This window comes from Tachypleus tridentatus, chromosome 9 (assembly GCF_004210375.1).
Source record: "Tachypleus tridentatus isolate NWPU-2018 chromosome 9, ASM421037v1, whole genome shotgun sequence".
NCBI lineage: Eukaryota > Metazoa > Arthropoda > Merostomata > Xiphosura > Limulidae > Tachypleus > Tachypleus tridentatus.
This window is the reverse complement of record NC_134833.1, coordinates 67,567,101-67,587,525: the sequence shown is the minus strand read 5'-3', so window position 1 is coordinate 67,587,525 and position 20,425 is coordinate 67,567,101. Positions and strand designations below refer to the sequence as shown.

The following is a 20,425-nucleotide window of genomic DNA, read 5'->3' as shown; positions in this document are numbered from 1 at the left end:
GGACAAATGTAAGGGATCCTACTAAAATATCAAGATCCATTTAATATACCTTTGTTTTAGAAGTGTTTCGTCACAGCGAAGATGTTTTTACAACAAGATGTAAATTCAGAGGTTCAACATCCGTATTTTCATGCAAAGAAATTTTCGTTATTAAAACTACGAAGATATAAAATAACACCTATATGTTTTAAGAAGGTCCCGGATGAAGTCGGAGCACTAAAGAAATGTTTGGAAGAATGATGAACAAGAAGAGCAAACTGGCCTTTGACATGGCCTTCTTTTCAATCCAGTCCTATATAAATATCTATGACCCGTGAAAATGTATAGTTATTTCGGAACTTCCCACAGGTAATCTAACAGGAGGTAAGTTATAACAGTCATATATATCTATGGTTCCGTTTGGTTCAGTAGCTAATACCTTTCTCTTTTCGAGATGCTAAAAATGTTCGAAAAACTGCCAGAGTATAAAACATTCAGGTACTTGCAAAACAAAACAGAAAATAATCCTAATTCGTGATGACGAGAAACTCACTTGAAGTAACAATGTAACTTTTATTAAAATAGAGTTTTAATACCCATACCAGCCGTCTTGAGATTCGCAATTATCGTAGCTAACCGCCACAGCGTAAAATATTCAGGCATTTGTAAAATGTAACAAAAAAAAAAGCAGCTTAGGTGATGCGGTGTTTTTCTTTGTGCAAAAATATGAAAAATCATGATAAAGTTTCAATACTAAAAGAAATAACAAAAAACTAAATCGTCACTCATTTATGTGGTTAAAAGTCTTTCAAATTTTATTATCTCTACACAAAATGATAGCTGTAATTTTTTTAAAAAGACTGTAACAAGCAGACGACATTAACAGCCTTTCGCAACAAATTCTAGTGATGTCTAGTGTCTTAACACATTTATTCAGTCTAATAATTAGACTCTATTTTCTCACAACCAACCCTAAAATAATAATAGCAGTAAATACAGTTCAACCAACATAGATTACCCGATAATTTAGGCCAAACAAACAACTAAGAATACCCACGAAAAACAACAACAAATTATTGCAGATAAACGTTGCTATTGAATTTCTTGTCGATCTGGTAACTGCCTATTTTGTATTCTAAGCTATTAAAATAAAAATATTTGAATGTAACTTACAAACTTTCTACAATTTGTACCAAAAGATATGCATCTGTACCGTTTAGAATAATACAACACACTGAGGTTAAAATACACAACTAATAAATAAATTTTACATCACTTTCTCAGGCACTAGGTTTAAAAAATCCATAGTTTAATTTATTATGTACACAATAAAGATACGTCTTACTTTGTGCTAACGTGCAATATTTGTCTTCAATTTGTTTTTTAAAAATTGTAATATCTCCAGTAGCTCTCCAATTTCTAACTTTTTTGTTCGACCAAAAAGTTTACAAAGTGGAATTATTATTAATCCTAAATATAAATGGCAGAATTTTTTTAATCGTTGGTTCTTTTAATAGACATATCGCTAACAACAAATTACAAACTGCTTTTTTGAGAATAAGCTCTTTTCTTTAAGGAAATAAGCAACTCAGGAAAGCCTATAAATTTGCACTTTTAATCCGCTAAAAATGGATATCAGAAGCATGGTTAAAGTAAACTTCAATAACTTCAGTTCTACTAAAAAACTAGAGGATGACGAACGTTTCCATCTTAATTACCTTCTTTAAAAACACTTCATGGTAGAGACATCACGACAAGCGCGATACAGTTTATATCCAAATTAGGTTATAAACTCAATTTATTCGTTTGTTCATGATTTGTTGTAAGAGTTCTTTGTTAACCCTTTATTTACAAAAATGTCGATTTTATATCAGTTGTGAGAGTTCTGTATTTCTTGCACATTGATTTTGTACCAGTTTCTTGGATTTCGTGGTATTCTTAAACAAACTGTTTGGATTTCTTTATGTAAAAACTACGAATTATATATTTTGTTAGTTTTTCCAATATTTTATGGACTGGGCACGACTTCGTGATTAGAAGGTCCGCGACATATGTTACAATAAACTACTTAACGTAGGAACGTTATTTCAGTGATGATGGATGACATGACAAGCTTAAATTAAGTGATAACTGATGTTGACTTCTCACTATGAATCAGTATCAGTTCTGACCGAACCTTGAAAGTTAAGAAAATACGAGGTGTTGCTTTATAAAAATATCGATTTTACATCAGTTGTAAAAGCACTGTATTTCTGACACATTGATTTTGTATCAGTTTCTTGGATTTCGTGGTATTTGGATTTCTTTATGTAAAAACTACGAATTATCTATTTTGTAAGGTTTTCAAATATTTTATGGACCAGGCATGACTTAGTGATTAGAAGGCCCGCGACGTGTATTACAATAAACTACTTAACGTGGTTCAGTCGTTAGTTTGAGAAACGTTATTTCAGTGATGATGGATGACGTAACAAGCTTAAATTAAGGTGATAACTGATGCTGACTTCTCACTATGAATCAGTATCAGTTCTGACCGAACCTTAAAAATTAAGATAATATGAAGTGTTGCTTATGCCGTAAATATTATCCGTAATGTTTTATACTAATTTTATACTTCGTAACATTTCCCTGACTGTTAGTCGAAACTTTACACATATTGTTTATTGGTAACCAAAGTTAACACAGAATGATTTTAACTGATATTACAGGTGTAAGATGACACGGCTTGGTTTCAGTGTTGCTCTCATTCTCTGTGTTAACTTCTCGATGCAGATAGAACCAAAACGACTGAGCTTCGAACTCCTGTCAAAGGTGTGTAACGAATGTCAACAACCAAGTGAGCTCTGCTGTAGCTTCGGCAATAAAAAATGTTGTTTTCCAGGTAATTGTTTTGTTGAAAGTGTTACTTAATAAAATATACTTGAGTTCGGTGTGGACAAGTTTTACTCCTCTGTAGATTAAACTCAACATTACTTAATACAGCAGAATATCAACGGTGTGCCGTTGATTTTTAACTACGTAATAGATTCTGGGGAAGCTGAAACTTGTCAGATTACAGATGTAAAAAACAAATTTAACATATTCATCACGTGAAAAACCAAGTAACTTTTACACTGTCTTGGGCCAATTAATTACACCAAACTTACTAATTTTCTGAATACTCAAGACAAAAATTTTCAAAGATATTAAAAGACAAAATTAATGAAAGGTTTGAATGTTTTCACATCTTGCAGTAATAAAGAATTATGTTTTGGTTCGTTCGATCGCAAGAATAATTTTACTTTTGAAAACTAAGTTCTGAAGTTTATTTTATAAATAGCCAACTTAAAAATACAAACAGCACGTGAGCATTTTCTTTATCATAAAATGTTACATAATAAGCTATTTATGCTCTTTCCATCGCATAAAACCGACTCATTTTATCGTACAAGTCCGTGAACCTTCCGCTGATCCACCAGGAAAGAAAGGAATATTGTCTTTAAAATATGATACTTTAGACGTGTGTGTGTGGGTTTAAGTATTTGATACTGCTGCACTGTAATTCATAAAATATACGAAAATATCTCCGGATATTTTGCTTAGAAAACAGATAAAAATTCAAATGTTTTTTATTTCATTCTTTTTTTTTTTTCACAGCTGTTAAACCCGGTTTCTGTAGACTGACTGGAACACCAGGTGGGAACTGTTTCGATACCTGCAAGACAGACCAAGATTGCGAAGGAAGAAAAAAGTGTTGCGGCGGTTGTGGCATGACGTGTATAGACCCAAGAGGCTGAACTTTCGAATCCAAGATATTTTTTTTAATATTTCATCTATTTTAAATTACTTTTAAAATGACCATTCTCTATACGGTATGCTGAAGTGGTAAATAAATTAATAACATATGTAAGCTACTCACTTTCACATTGTCATAAAGCTATAAATTAGGTTATATTTTCAGTTCGTTTTTAGGTAAGGATCGCTTCATCTTTTGTCAATCTTACGAAGAATCCGACAAAAGGACGACAGGTAAATGTTTCACAAATGAAAAATGAATCCTCATTGTGATTGAGTTTCAGGAATGAAAGAGGTTGGATAGAATGTGTAACAAGATGAATTTATCTTTATTCATGAAACATCACATTAAAAACGGATGTATTATTGCACTATGGACTGAAGATCTGAGGACAAATAATCATAGCATGAAACAATAATGCTATTACTTTCAGAATGCGTGCACTACTGATCATTCATATTTAAAAAAATAGGCGAAATCCTTAACACAATGTCAAACCCACCAGTAAAAAAGATTCCTGTTTGGTAATATATAGCATGTTCTACTTTACAGAAACCTCCTCCGTAAGAAGACGCACGTGACACCTTAAGTGTATAACGTAATACAATATATAACTGGAGCTAAAGGAACTTGTTACTCCTTGAACAATGTTTTATGCTAGATTTACGTATTCTATGTTAATTAAGAGGTTAGAAAAATGTCTATGAAGTACTACACCATTTCTTTCTCTTTCATCTTCGAGTCATTCTGACTTCTATTAACTTCACAAAAGATTACAAATCAGAAACTTAAAGTCAATTTTGAGGATAAAATACACAACTCTGACATCAAGTACATGATTAAAAAATAGGGTTACTCACAGTAAATTTTCAACAATTCCATTTGTCGTATGACATTTGTATTAGGCTTATTACATTTTCAAACTATATATTTTTTATCTAATTGTTTAGAAATGTTGAAGATTCAGAAGATTGTATAATAACAGTATTTCAGCCACATTATATTTGTCATATCCTTTGCTGACGACGCGTTTCACATAATTCAGAACTCTTAAGGACAATTTTGAACAACAAATACGGTGATGGTCGAAACACGATTTAAGTCATTTGATACAACAACAGTTATTACGGTGCGGATGCCTTTCACAGGCTGGTGACGAACGATTAGTTATATTTGTAATGAGATGTTAGTATTAGACCTATTACATTTTTGTCTTATTAATTTATAACAAATTGTAATTATTTTTTGCCAGCTTGATAAACGAATACGCACCCTAACATCTTTCAGATTTACCGCCATGTCACCAGTGGCCAAAATAAAAAGCGAAAACATACCAAAATCAAGACGCACAGATAAAACGTTTCACATAAATCCTGTTAAAGTGGAGTATAGTAAATACAAAAATATACTGGCCTTGAATTAAAAAACTTCAAATAGAACATTGACTCAAATATAAAAGTACAAAATAACGTTTAATAATGAATGCAAAACAAAAACATATTCCACAATAGAACATTAATATAAAAAACAAAACATATCAAATTACAAAATAAGACGTTACTCAAAGGACCAAATTACTATAACTTCTTTATGTACATAAAGTTACAAACTGAACAACATACAGTATTAAGAAATCGCCCTAACATTACAAATGTACGTATTTATATGCGTTTGGAACTCGTCGATATGAGTGAACGCACATAATAAACTCAATATTGTGACGAATTAAATATCATATCTACTTTAATATTGATTATTAGCTTAACTTTATATTTAGAAATGTATATAACTTATAGTGTTAAGTCTGTATTGCGAAATTCCCGCCTACTCATTAAAGTTGAATATTCTCGAGTGCAACAATTAAGTGTTATATGCGTGTATGTAAACACTAGCGTATCGCCAGTACGGTTAGACTGAAGTTTCGAGAAACTCGACTCACGCCTGTAAATGTACCCAACGCGATGCGTCAGGAGACACTAAATATTACTGATTTGCTACAGTTAATACACTACAAACCTTTAAGCAATAACTGTGATTAACATTTATTAATTGGGAACTTATGATATATTGACAAGAAATGTTTATAGATTTCGAACATTCCAAACCGTTTAACTTCAATGAATTTACATTGGACATTAGTATTTTTACGAAGACACTATACAACTTCATCGGTGAGAAACTTGGCTTGAAGATGGCTATTTAGCTGTTATATGAACTATACCTCTATCGACTTAGTATTAGTTCGCTCATCGTGAACCTTCGATAAGATATTCGTTCCAGACCAGATAGAAGGCTCAATAATGTAAGTTTATACAACTTTTGTATATAAATTATTTGTAATAATCGTATATTATAAAATTAATTATTCTTTGTATATTAAAATTTATATTAAGAAAGAAAACTGTATCAATCTTGTATGTAAATATCATAAATTTGATACATAAACATTTAATTAACTTCTAAATTTAAATTAACATTTAACCCAGTTTCAGTCCATTTTAAATTGTAATACGTAACAACGTACATAAAATCGTGTTTTAAAACAATGGCAATGTTTAATACATACTCGTGTATCAAATAATTGGGTGTTGAAAAAGAAAACCAGGCGGTTATCAAAATGAAAGGGGAAGTCGCGCATGGTTCACTCACGCACAAAACACATAATAACCATTATGATGAAGGTTAAGATATCTGCAAACATACCATGTACAAAATGAAGTTGCTGAAGATTAAATTTTTACAAAGAGGTAAACATTCATAAAATAAATGAAAAGTTAGCAGAGACCGACAAAAACACTTGCATCCATATTGTAAGAGTACTTCTTTAAATAAACGATATCCCGAATAATACAAAATAATTCTAATTACAGACATCCAAACCTGCAAGTACACTTGACTTACTCCTAAAAGTACTTAAGCCTTTATTAAGTACGGCCTATATTCGATAAAGAAAGGAGTTAACACCGTAGTTTGTGTACGCTTTTGGCTTTAGTTTAGTTGGGGCTAACTTTACCATATTTAATACTATCCATAAATAGACTTGTAATGTTATTCTACAACATAACGTTAGTATTCTTTATAAACGTTCACACGCTGTTAACATGTCGTACAAGATGTATATTAAAGTAGATTAACATTTGCCTTTTATTTACATCCGTTGAAACAAAGTATGCACACTCGTGCATTTAGAAAGTAGGGCAAAATAAATCATTGACTTCTTATTTGTGGCAGTTGCCTGCCATATGATTTCTTTGGTCAGACTCAAGTCAGTTTAATGTCGAAACAGTTGAGGTGATTATTTCACTTCAAAACCTGTCGTCTTCCCTGTAGTATAATACCCAAGTTACCTCTCTCCATTTGTTGGCTTGGACTTAGGTATCGCTTCAGAATCTCTATCTCCTGACGCATACAAGTTCCTAAGTTATGATATCAGTGAGTAATAATGGGATTTTAAAAAACTAGTTGTTACAGTAGAAGTAAGATAAGATAAGATAACTGCCACAGTCTTAGAAAATACTTTGTAGTTAAGTATCACAATTAATCTGTTCATGGAGCTAAAATGTTGACTGTAGTCAATTGTAGGCTAAACAGTGAAATGATCATACAGCTTGTTATCTATTCAGAACACCAAATGGTCATTTGAATAAGACAACACTTTGGTGTTAATGTAATGACAACATGCCTAATAAAACGTGACACAAAAGCTTCCACTCATAACACTTAATCAAGTGTTTATTTCACAGTAAGATATGCGACTTAGTGGTGAACTGTGGCAGGAATAGTTATTTCTCCTGGGTTTTTTTCTGCAATTCCAATTAGTTTATTGTATCTATTATTAAAGTCAGCAGAGCATTTACTTAGGTAAAATCTACTAGCCAAAATGTACACTCCAACACTGGAGTGGCCAATACTGCCTGCATACCAGCAGAGGTGACCAACACTAAATGCACTTCAGACCAATCTTCTGTCAAAAAATGTAGTATGTTCCATGAACAAAAAAACCACTTTATTATGCTGACAAATCAATGTTTACCATTTTATTGCAATATTAACACAATGTTGTTCTATAACTAAACAAAAAGTAATAGGATTGGCTATCACTTTATAAAGCCCCATGGATAAAAGGGTGAGCATGTTTGACACAAGATGAAATCACATGACTCATAGACTACAAACCAATGTTTGTATTAAATTATAATTATTTCCTTTACAGTGTATTATAGAAAATAATAGTTCTAACTGTCAACAATATAAATTTGAATTATAGAATTAAACAGACATGAAATACTTGCTTATAAAGTAATTTAACTGATTTTCAGGTTCTAAATTAATGTTCATTTGTAATCAAGCACAAAGTTACACAACGAGCTATTAAAACCAGTTTTTCAGTATACAAGTCCATAACCTTACCTTGAGCAAAGTCTAGAACCTGGGTCATTAAAACAAGTCAGTCAAATATATTAAAAAGACAGCAATTAAGTCTTGTTTCATTTACTTTCTTAACTAAAACACTCGTATAAGTATAAATGCACATTCATTTTAGCTTCTCCAAATGAAAACTTAACATAGAAAGGAAATCTTATGATACAGTACATGTACAAAAACAGTGGTTAAAAATGTATTTCAGATTTAAATTTCCTACACGAAATGTACCATGCACAAAAACTAAATAAAACAATGTTTTGTTACATGTATTTATTAAAATAATGTATCAAATACAGAAAAGTTATTTTTGAAAAGTCAAATAAGGAACAGCTATCAACTGAAATAACTGGTTTGTCAACAAGAGCTCTAATGGATTAAACACTCAAAACTCTACACTTTAAAATAACTTAGAGAGAGATTCATGTTTCCAGTTTGTTACAAGAACTTAATGATTCAGAGATCTGTACTCCAAGTACATTTAATAGAGGTTGATCAATTTTGTTGTATTAGTATGATTTAAACTATGGTAATTCATGGGTACTATAGTGAAGAAAACATTTCCTTAGAGTTAAAAGATTTTACAGTAAAAGTTAAACATAATAAAAATAAGACAATTACCTCAAAAAGTCTGTAGTTTTAATCACAATGCATAACCCATTGTCACAGTTTCATAATAATCTTTTTTCAGCATTCTTCACCATGCAACAAGTTTATACATTTCTTTGCTTTAAAAATACCATAATGCCTATTTTAAATAGTTAAGAAATTTCTCCAATAAAATGTTTCTTTCAATATTTAAGGTAGAACTGTGCCTAATTGTCATAAGTAAGCAAAATGTATGTTTTGAAGATGGCAAGTACTGTAGAAGTTTTTATATAATGGTGATAAAAATATACATATGTAAAAAATATGGAATGTAACAAGTTTATGACATAACTATGTTATCTATAACTATTTCTAAAAATTCCTCATACTGCAGGTGTATAATACCTGTCTGATCAGTGTCCTTCACACGAAATCTGTCAGTCAAAGATTTCAACATGACACATATTTGAATAAAGTCATCTAAATTGACAGCTTGGCAACTGGTACGGTCAAACTTTGTCATTATTAACTTACAAAAGTTCATGGAAATCCTGGAAAACAAACACCATTTTATTAATATAATTTCCTTCTGAATGCAAAACAAATGAAAAATTAGAATGTTCCTCAACTGAATACTGAAAGCAATTTCCTAGAATAAAAAGTTATATAGTTTAAAAACAAGTGTTTGAAACCAAAACTTGGAATTCAGAAGGAACACAAATGTAAACATAATTAGATAAATACATTATGATACTCTGTTACTTTTTTAATATACTTTTCTGAAGGATGTCATTAAACACTTACTATATGGTTTAAATTATCACACAAACGATTCACATACTAACTAGACTTATTTATACACTTATCATACTACTAGTTGTTTTAATTCCAAATATTAATGATATTAAATACCAAGATAAGAAAATTCACTAAGAAGTGTTTAGGAAGCAAAGAGCTTTTCTAATGAAAAATAAAGAATGGAAAACATCAAGTACTTGTCATATTGTCATAATGATATTGTCTTACTGAAATACCAAACATGTTAAAAGTTATACCAAAAAATACATTCACACTCTATCAATGTTTGAGAAAAATTAGGACAAATCTACGCTTGGGAATTATTTATGAAAAAACCTTTTTTAAAACAGATTGAAGATTTCAGCTATCTATGGAAAAGATAATGTGTAACTAAATAATGTGTACAAAAATTACATTTTAATAGAGAAACTGTTTTAAAAGGTTGCAGGAACTTGTAGTGATACAGGTATACATAATGATGGAAATTTTAATGTGGAATATCATTATACTGGGTGAAACACAAGTAGTAAGCCTCAACTATACGAGAACTATACTAAGCATATTAAACATTTGGATGAACCAGGGAAAGAATAACCTTTGTGAAAAACTTGTACACTCAACAATATTAACATGAAGAGAATAAGATATTACCAAAAGATGCACTAGTGTCCAAATGAAATCATATGTTTTTTAACAATTTAAGAGATTTTAAAGTGAGCTTGCCTGTAACCAAACATATGAAGTGCTTGATACAGTTCTTGTGCATCAATATTTCCCGACTGATCTCTGTCAAAACCGTCAAAACATTGTTTCCACTGCTCGATGTAGTTGCACAAGAATGTAAACTCGTGAATTTCTATTGTACCAGAATGATTTTGATCAAACATTCCCACCATTAAACGACATGTTTCCTAGAAATACATACACTTTCTCTAAAGATTAAAACTACACTTTTCATATCACTTATTTTTACATATACAGTCTTTTACTTTCATACACAAATGTTTTAAAAATATACACATTTTTCAGTTTTAGTGATAAAATCTATAACAACACCTACTATGACATTACACAAGTTTTGATCATTTAAGTAAACAACAAAAATATAAAATTTAAAAAGAAAGATTCAATCAAGAAAGTAGTAGTTACAAAAATAACAAACTTCCCTAGAAGACAATACATTTTTTGAAGAAACCCACAATTATGAATGGCCACAACATAATAAATGAGCCCCACATTCATTAATACTTTTGCCATAAAGAAACCTGTTTGCTGCGGAAATAACTTTCCATGATGTTAATGGGAACAAAATAAATAAAAGTAAATCATAAGGTGTGCTTCCCAGCTTTGGGAATGTAAAAAGATAGATACCTATTAGTAACAAGAGAAACTTGACATAATGAGGAATAACATATAAAACCTTGTTGTTATCACATAATACCACAATAAACCTCCTAGACCCCCCATCAATATAAGCTATTAAAGGCATAAGAAATCTCTTCAGATCTTGAAACTGTGCAACAACACTTCAAAATATGACAAGTATTAAATTAAATCATAATTACCAAATAAATACTTTAGTAGAAAGTAATCATAATTAGGTTATGACCCCATAAAACAGGACAAAAGTTATATCAGTTACCAAATGAATACTTTAGTAGAAAGTAATCACAATTAGGCTATGACCCCATAAAGCAGGACAAAAATTAAATCATAGTTACCAAACAAAGACTTTAGGAGAAAGTAATCACAATTAGGTCACAAGAACCTATACAAGAAAATGAATATTAAAGTCCCAAAAGTTTCTTATGATTCAAATGAATCAGAAACATTGTTTATTACTAACAGTAGCACTGGGATTAGTGAGAGAAATAAGTAACTTTTAATGATCTAAATATCAATATAAACCTTCAAAAGGTAAAATGTTTGAAATGTTGACTGAAAAATACTGAATGTAATGTTTAATTAAATTTAAAAACAGTCTACTGTAACCATCATGATATAGAATGTGGCCAGTATCCAAAGGTGGAAGAACAACAACAACAAAAAACAGAGTTGATGAAGTTTTCCTTACTCTCCAAGCACTCCATTGTACAACAGTTGGGTGACTGTGATAAAACAAACTATGAATTTCTTGTTGTTCCAGGTAACCATACTGAAAATACTTTTCACAGCTTTGGTGATGATTTAATTCAAGCAAAATTACATGAGCAACAGCCAATCATCTATGTAGAGAAAGATGCAAGAAAGATATATAATTACAATAGGTTATTAACATTCGTAGATTCATTTTGAGTTTATTTAATGGTTAATTAGATGTTACAGTAAGGAAGTAAGATTTGTGTTAGAACAGGTACGACAATTTGATCACTTGTGTACCTGAGAATGATCACACCAATGATCAAAATATTGTACCTCTTCTAAAAACTTACCTACTGTGAACTCTGTAACTTGTAATATAATATCTATTCTGGTAATCTGAACTGAAACTGAAACCTAGTAAAGCTATATTCAAAAAGCCAATGACACACTGGAAATCTCCTACAAGGAAAATGTCTTTGGGAAATAAATTTTGTTCTGACTACAGATGAACTCTTTGGCCTCTTGTCCAACCAGACAATTAACAGGGTAACCTCCAGGATAACTCATGGTTCTTCAGTACAGTAGGACATTTGAGAATCCTGCACTTGTGACGCAATATGAGACCCCTATTGACAAGATTCTAAGTACGAAATTTGTAGAAGTAGAAATGTTGAGCAGGATTATTAGTTAGGAGTCTCATGCAAAGACATTCAAATCTAATGGAGTGACTTGAGAAGTCCATTCCAGACAAGATATCCTTCGTGCCCCTTCAGGTAAGTCATTTAATTCTTAAAATACTAGAAGCAGAGTTATGTTTGTTTTTAATAGATCAACAACATTAACGTAAGATGAAACTCCATAAAAAATTAGCGTCACTCTCAGTTGAACCTTCACTGACCAATCAATTGCCAGAAACAGCTGAAAAGGAACTAGACATATTAGCTGTACAAAATTTCAAGAGCATAACCTGATGAGTCACCTTTGAAACCTTATGAATTTCTGTCAATGTCTGGGGTATTAAAAAAAATATATTGGTTTTTCTTCTTCAAAAAGATGGGTTTATGGAAAAACAAAGGAAAAGTAGCTGTGCTTCATTTTTCCTCTTAAAACCAACTGTGGGTGAATCACAAACAAGAGGACCTATGGACTGCCAATGTCAGAGGTTTCTATATTATTACTAGTACAAGAAAGTACCTGTATGAATGTACTAAAAACAACTAGGTCTAACTTGACCAAGAGAAACTTAGTGAACACAACAGAAAAGTTACTTTCCACCCCTGCAGTTTGAAAAAAAGATCTTGAATGAAACATATTCCCATAGGCCTAAACCATTATCTATATCTATTACAATCTAACAAAATGCAGCAGTGAAAATACGAGTCAAGAACAGTAAACCTGGAAAGTTGACACACGTTTGAATGGATATCGTGTAAAGTCCTCGTGGAAAGTTGACACACATTTGAATGGATACCGAGTCAAGAACAGTAAACCGAGAAGATGGAGATTATGAAGGAAACTTTCCAAAAGGCTCCATCTACTGTTATTCTTCTGAACTATTTACTCTCCCCATCATTAGTTGGTTTCTAACAGCTATTATACAATGATTATATTTACACCATTACCACATTGACCAACTTGTACAAAGGGATAACACAATAAACAATCTTGGTAAAACTACAACATTACAAATTATGGTTTATATGTTACTTTAAAATATGGGGCATTTAAACTGTACTGTCAGAATATATGTAATCATTGTTTTACATGTTACTACACATATCTTAATGTTTCATTTTCTGCTACGATTACAAAAACACCCAATTGTTTACTTTACGAACAATGTTTGAGCTACATTTCACAATACCTCATTAAAGGATGACCAGTTACCATTCATAAGTGCTTGCTGAAGTTCTGAAGCTGAAATGCTTCCATTGCCTTCTTGGTCAACAGCTTTAAACCACTCCCAAATATGAAGTGGAACATCAGATGGTGGTCCTAAAAATATACCTCCTCTTAGCTATGGAGCTAATTTTGAAAGAAAAGTTAGAAAAAAATCTGATTGATCTGTTTAAAAGTGAACTAATAGTGCTGAAGTATCAAAGTTTTTTACTTGATGGTGAGAATGGTAGAACAAGGAGACAAATATAAATTTGGGAAGGGTAGGAATCATTATCAGCTAAGATGGTTTAATTTTTTTTAATAAGGTGTTAGCCTCTGGAATGCACTGCCTTTGGCTGTAGTAAATGCAGTGCATTTAAAGGAAAGATAAATAAATATTTAAATAAGAACTGGCTTTGAAGAATCTTTTAAAGTTTTGTTTGTTTATTGAATGTGATTGCCTTGATGGAATAACAGATCACTTGTTCTTGAATGTTTAATTTTTATAATGCAATAATTAACTTAGAAAAGCTTTATTAACTTACTACTTATGTCCTCATTAACATATATAAGAATAAACTAAAGCACTGATACCCGAGCCACATAACTAGTAACTATGGTCCAGATTGACTGTTTTTCTCTCACCCAGCTATATTACAATTAAATTAGCTAGTCTCCCCCTCTCCATACCCCAATAATACAACTTTCTTACCTTATCTTCTATGATACCTTTCAAAAGTCTAAATACACATCTTCTCCATGATCCACATTCACATAATGGTTAAAAGTAAGATAAAAAAATATATATATCAACAGACCAATGAGCCAAGATTTCCCTAAAGTAAATCAATACTGAAACCACCTTTTTATTATTGCATTTCATTAAATACTTTCCAAATATTTTATTTTTAATTCATAAGACTACAATTTTTTCAACTATAGAAGAAAGACTTTCTGATATATAATTTCCATGACAATTCTTATGGCACCCTTTAAAATAGAAGTAAAATTAGCAACTCATGAACATGCAGTTGTCCACTACCCACTGGACCACTGTTCAATACTAAACATAAAAGAGAGAGAGGTCCACATATTTGATTTTTGACCTCTATTTCTAAACACCTCAAATATCTTATCACTGAGAGGCTAATGTCTACAAGACTCAGCTAAATTCCAATTCTTCCTAGGAATTGCTCAGAATCTGGAATATTGATGCTAAAAAGCCAGCTATTTCTCTTAAGCCTTTTTGATTTCCTAAATTCTTTTTACTGAAGAATTATCGTGGTCTTATTGAAATGCATAATGTTATATGGGGAATTAACATGATAAAAAAAAATCTGATTTCTTAATGATATATTCTAAACCTAAGAATGACAGAACACTTTCAAATTTGTAAAAAAAATTAAAGGGTCCAAATGTGTAACAAGCTGTGGAGTTACCACCATACAGAAACATCAGAGGATAAGTTCAAATTTTTACATTTTTATTTGTTGTATGTATGCTGTTTTAAACCTCTAGTTTAATAACCATTTTGTGCTTCTACTGCAATTAAAACTGAAATCAACAAGTTCAACAAAGTTAAATAACTGTATTTTATATTTTTACTGTTGAGGTTTGATTACTGGCAGTGACAGCATTTGAAACTAGCTGTATGAAATTATCGGTTTTAAATTAAGAAAATGTTTTATACATACATTATTGCTCAAAAAATACTTTGTTTGTTTGTTTTGGAATTTCGCACAAAGCTACTCGAGGGCTATCTGTGCTAGCCGTCCCTAATTTAGCAGTGTAAGACTAGAGGGAAGGCAGCTAGTCATCACCACCCACCGCCAACTCTTGGGCTACTCTTTTACCAACGAATAGTGGGATTGACCGTCACATTATACACCCCCACGGCTGGGAGGGCGAGCATGTTTAGCGCGACGCGGGCGCGAACCCGCGACCCTCGGATTACGAGTCGCACGCCTTACGCGCTCGGCCATGCCGGGCCCCAAAAAAATACTTAAATAATCTTTTTCACAAATCAAAGTTTTTACACATTTCGCTCGTATATCTTCCTCAGAATCAGATTACTGAAAACAATTCGAATATAATCAAATTAAAATACACACACGTAAATCTATATATATTAAATACTTATGAAATATAAACAAACCTTCTAATTGATACTGTTGTCCGTAACCCCACGACATATGGTAATTATTAAAACTTCTATAGCCTTCGTTCTAATTGACTCTTGTACTCAAACACGATAATTTACAAAATGGAGTTTAGAAAAAGACTCACAAGTACACGTGTGACGAAAAAGTATAATTTCGGACAATTGCTATGAGCAAATCTTACTGAATCTCATAACTAATTTGTAATTACCATGCATAATTTACGTCACTATTGATCACTTATTCCTGATCGCTACGCAAATTAATTGCAATGTTACAGATGGCGCTAAATCGCTCGACTTAAATGCTGAATTAAATTTATTGATAGAAGTAGTTATTGATTCTTGATACATTTTTGGTGACATAAGCTTGGCGGAATGTTGTACACTCGTAATAAAATTTCTTTTACAAGCTGTCTCCAAACTTTATAATGCTTTAGTTATGGGTTTGGTTTGTTTCGAATTTCGAGCAAAGCTACACGAGGCCTATCTGCACTAGTCGTCCCTAATTTAGTGGTGTAAGAAAATGAAGCTATTCATCATCATCCACCGCCGACTCTTGGCTACTCTTTTACTAACGAAGAGTGGGAATTCGAACCCGTCACCCTGAGATTACGAGTTGAGTGCCTTAACCACCTGGTCATGCCGGACCCAGAACTTTATGGAAAAAAATCCTTAACACTTTTATATTAATACTGAGATTAATATTTTTTTAATCTAAAGGCGAAACTCCTTTGTTCTTGAAAATACCATCATATAAGAACGATTCTTGTTTGTTTTGTAAGGAAATAAACACAACGCTACGCAACTAGCTATCTGTGCTCTTCCCACCACAGGTATCGAAACCCAGTTTCTAGCTTTATGAGTATCCAGACGTATCACTGTGCTACTGGGGGTCCAAATTTATTGTAATTTAAAGATCCACAGACAATTAATATATCCTTGATGTAACCGCAGATCATAAAAGTAATTCCTAATAGCATTTTAAGTTCCTTTTGCTAGATTATAATGAAAACTGTCACACAACAGTTCTTTTATTTTGTGGGGTCATTTTTAAAAATGAAACTACAGTATTAGGAAAGTAGCAGATACAAGATATACAAATATTACTGTCCCAAGGGCTCTGCTTAATGTATAAAGCTGATTTTTCAACTTAAGTTATCTTCCCTTTAGTATAATACAGTTCCTCCTATTACACTGTGGTGATTTTTTTGGTTTGGGAAATCATTTATAAAAACGGGATTGGCATTCAAATTACACAATGATTATATTCATCAGTGATGTCGAGAAAACCCACTTGTAGAGAAATATATATGAAAATACGACTCGTTTGGGTTGAGAAAAATTTTTTACGTAGAGGAGTGAACAACGTTTCGACCTTCTTCGGTCATCGTCAGGTTCACAAAGAAAGAGAGAGGTAACTGACCGGAAGCTGACCACATGTTTGAAAGGGGTTGTGTAATTGAGTGTAGGAATGTAGAGGGCGGGCTTAGATGTTTGAATATATAATTTTATATTATTTATTTTTTTATTATTATTTATTGTATTATATTTTAATATAGATATAAAGGTGTTCCTTTGTATTGGTTTATTTTGGGTATAAGTTGTTGTATAATAAGGCTTCTTTAATTTTGCGTTTGTTTATGTTTGTTTCTTTATTTAGTATTTGAGTGTTTTCTATGGTTATGTTGTGTTTATTTGACTTGCAGTGTTCGAAAACGTGTGAAGGTAACTTTTTATGTTTTTTAAATCTGGTTTCCATTTTTCTACTTGTTTCTCCAATATAGAAGTCGTAGCACTTATCACATTGTATTTTATAAATAATATTGGTGTGATGTTTGTCAGTGTAGTTTTTACATAGTATAGACCTCAGTTTTGTGCCTGAATTTTTAATAAATTTGGTATTAACTGGAATGTCATATTTTGTTACTAGATTTTGCCAAATGTTGGTTATGTCTGTTGATGTCGGGAATATATGGTATGCAGCAGTATATAGTTTCGTGATTTTTTGATTCGTGAGATATATTTACTTTTGTTAGTTGATTTTGCTTTATGTCTAGGTGTGTGCGTATAATCTTTTCTACGGTTTGTGGAGGAAACTTATTGATGTTGATGAAGTAGATGACCGAAGAAGGTCGAAACGTTGTTCACTCCTCTACGTAAAAAAATTTCTCAACCCAAACGAGCCGTTTTTACATATATATATTTCTCTACAAGTGGGTTTTCTCGACATCATTTAGAACTCTATATCCGAGACCCTAACCCATCTATAGACATTCCCAGCAACCAATTAGCAACCCTCATAGAAATCACCACGATGAACACAAACTTCATGTTCAACAACCACAACTATATACAAACAAATGGCCTAAGCATGGGCAACCCAGTATCACCAGTTCTAGCCAATATTTTTATGACACAAGTTGAAACACAAGCAATTAACACAGCATTACATCCACCACTATACTGGTACAGATATGTAGACGACAAGATTGCGGGATTCACATCTACAGAACACACACTTAATTTTTTCAATCACATTAACGCTATACATCCCAATATCAACTTTACATTTGAACAGGAAGGAAGCAATCAAATATCATTTCTTAACCTCAAAATTACAAGAACCGATACACAATTCAAAACAGAAATCCACCAAAAAATCACCCATACTGGACTATACATTCCTTGGGACTCAGCACATGAAACAAAACAAAAACTCAACATACTAAGAAACCCAATAAACACAGCCATAAAACTATGCTCACCAGATAAAATTAACGATGAATTACACAAAATAAAACAATACTTCGTCAACATCAATAAGTTTCCTCCACAAACCGTAGAAAACATTATACGCACACACCCAGACATAAAGCAAAATCAACCAACAAAAGTAAATATATCTCACGAATCAAAAAATCACGAAACCATATACTGCTGCATACCATATATTCCCGACATCAACAGACATAACCAACATTTGGCAACATCTAGTAACAATATATGACATTCCAGTTAATACCAAATTTATTCAAAAATCAGGCACAAAACTGAGGTCTATACTATGTAAAAACTACACTGACAAACATCACACCAACATTATTTATAAAATACAATGTGATAACTGCTACGACTTCTATATTGTAGAAACAAGTAGAAAAATGGAAACCAGATTTAAAGAACATAAAAAGTTACCTTCACACGTTTTCGAACACTGCAAATCAAATAAACACAACATAACCATAGAAAACACTCAAATACTAAATAAAGAAACAAACATAAACAAACGCAAAATTAAAGAAGCCTTATTATACAACAACTTATGCCCAAAATAAACCAATACAAAGGAACACCTTTGTATCTATATTAAAATATAATACAATAAATAATAATAAAAAATAAATAATATAAAATTATATATTCAAACATCTAAACTCGCCCTCTACATTCCGACACTCAGTTACACAACCCCTTTCAAACATGTGGTCAGCTTCCGGTCAATTACCTCTCTCTTTCTTTGTGAACCTGACGATGACCGAATAAGGTAGAAACGTTGTTCACTCCTCTACGTAAAAAAATTTTCTCAACCAAAATTAGCCGTTTTTACATATATAAATGATGATATTCATATATAATATATTAACCTCCCGATACTTCTTTCCCTACCCTATTAACTACCCAAAATAATGTATGTTCATTTTAGCAGAATGGGGCATTTTTTATTACTCTGCGATTTTTCTTTCATAGTAAGTCATTCTCATAATTTTCTCTGACGCAAAGCATTTATAATACATAGATAGCAATTCTACAAATTAGATGTTAGCCAGAATGTACAGGTAACCAAGCAGACACATGCGAATAATATGACTGAAAATATCGATAGAAATTACATGTACTAAGTACTCAGTATACTTGTTTCAACAGAAAATATTTTTATGGGAACAAAAAACACCAAACTTACCACCATTAACCTGTGGATTGTTAATGTTTATACGTATCCAGATGTAGATAACAAAAAGAACTGATGCTCAAACTAAATAACTTGTTTATAACCAAGGTACTTGTTATTTACCTCCAGAAAAAAAGAAAAACGTGAATGAAAAGATTAGTACACTATTATACTATCAGTATGTTTCGAGAGGAAGAAATTTAGTCTATCGTTTTATAATGTCGTATTTATAGTGACTATGAGAAGACCAGTAAGTTCAACTAACACTGTATCCGTCATAACAAGGCCGGCCTGATATGTTCTGTACTAGTCTAAATGCCATATCAACATTATATATAGCAGATACAGTGTTTGATATATCGTATACAGGCTTTACTTTTAATCACAAATCATTCAAAATTTACTTGACATAACCGAGTAACTGATTCAAAAACTACAAAGTGAAATGTATGATCCAATTAAACAAACTATTTTTCTATAATAATGTTAGATCTCAAGAGCTTCTCTTTTTAACTCTTCTCGTAAAATATTTTCCCATTTCATTGTTCTATTTTTAGCCCGGCATGGCCAAGCGTGTTAGGGACGTTCGACGTGAAATCCGAAGGTCGCGGGTTTGAATCCCGGTCGCACCAAACATGCTTGCCCTTTCGGCCGTGGGGGCATTATAATGTTACAGTCAATCCCACTATTCGTTAGTAAAAGAGTAGCCCAAGAGTTGGCGTTGGGTGGTGATAACTAGCTGCCTTCCCTCTAGTCTTACTCTGCTAAATTATGGACGGCTAGCGCAGATAGC

At 32.0% G+C, this 20,425-nt stretch overlaps 2 protein-coding genes across 2 annotated transcripts; one reads left to right on the top strand and one right to left on the bottom strand.

Annotated features, from left to right (window-relative positions):
• Positions 1-227: 227 nt before the first annotated feature.
• On the top strand, positions 228-5,069 carry LOC143225392 (uncharacterized). The gene is made up of 3 exons (XM_076454706.1): positions 228-363; positions 2,688-2,860; positions 3,616-5,069. Exons 2-3 carry the CDS (start codon positions 2,695-2,697, stop codon positions 3,753-3,755), a joined length of 306 nt encoding a protein of 101 aa, XP_076310821.1. The 5' UTR covers positions 228-363; positions 2,688-2,694; the 3' UTR covers positions 3,756-5,069.
• Positions 5,070-5,207: 138 nt separating this feature from the next.
• Positions 5,208-15,953, bottom strand: LOC143225391 (peflin-like). Its single transcript, XM_076454705.1, has 4 exons — positions 15,678-15,953; positions 13,509-13,639; positions 10,286-10,473; positions 5,208-9,315 (listed from the first exon to the last, which is right to left on the bottom strand). The coding sequence occupies exons 1-4, from the start codon at positions 15,712-15,714 to the stop codon at positions 9,105-9,107; spliced, it is 567 nt and encodes a 188-aa protein (XP_076310820.1). The 5' UTR covers positions 15,715-15,953; the 3' UTR covers positions 5,208-9,104.
• Positions 15,954-20,425: the final 4,472 nt, after the last annotated feature.

What these genes read in the sequence shown, in the direction of transcription:
- LOC143225391 (XM_076454705.1), bottom strand. Translation starts at nt 15,714, where the DNA reads ATGTCGTGGGGTTACGGACAACAGTATCAATTAGAAG. An exon ending in ACAACAGTATCAATTAGAAG is followed by an intron (nt 13,640 to 15,677) that starts GTTTGTTTATAT and finishes GTATATTTTTAG; the next exon opens with GACCACCATCTGATGTTCCA. An exon ending in CTTCATATGTTTGGTTACAG is followed by an intron (nt 9,316 to 10,285) that starts GCAAGCTCACTT and finishes TTTGTTTTCCAG; the next exon opens with GATTTCCATGAACTTTTGTA.
- LOC143225392 (XM_076454706.1), top strand. Translation starts at nt 2,695, where the DNA reads ATGACACGGCTTGGTTTCAGTGTTGCTCTCATTCTCTGTGTTAACTTC. An exon ending in TAAAAAATGTTGTTTTCCAG is followed by an intron (nt 2,861 to 3,615) that starts GTAATTGTTTTG and finishes TTTTTTTCACAG; the next exon opens with CTGTTAAACCCGGTTTCTGT.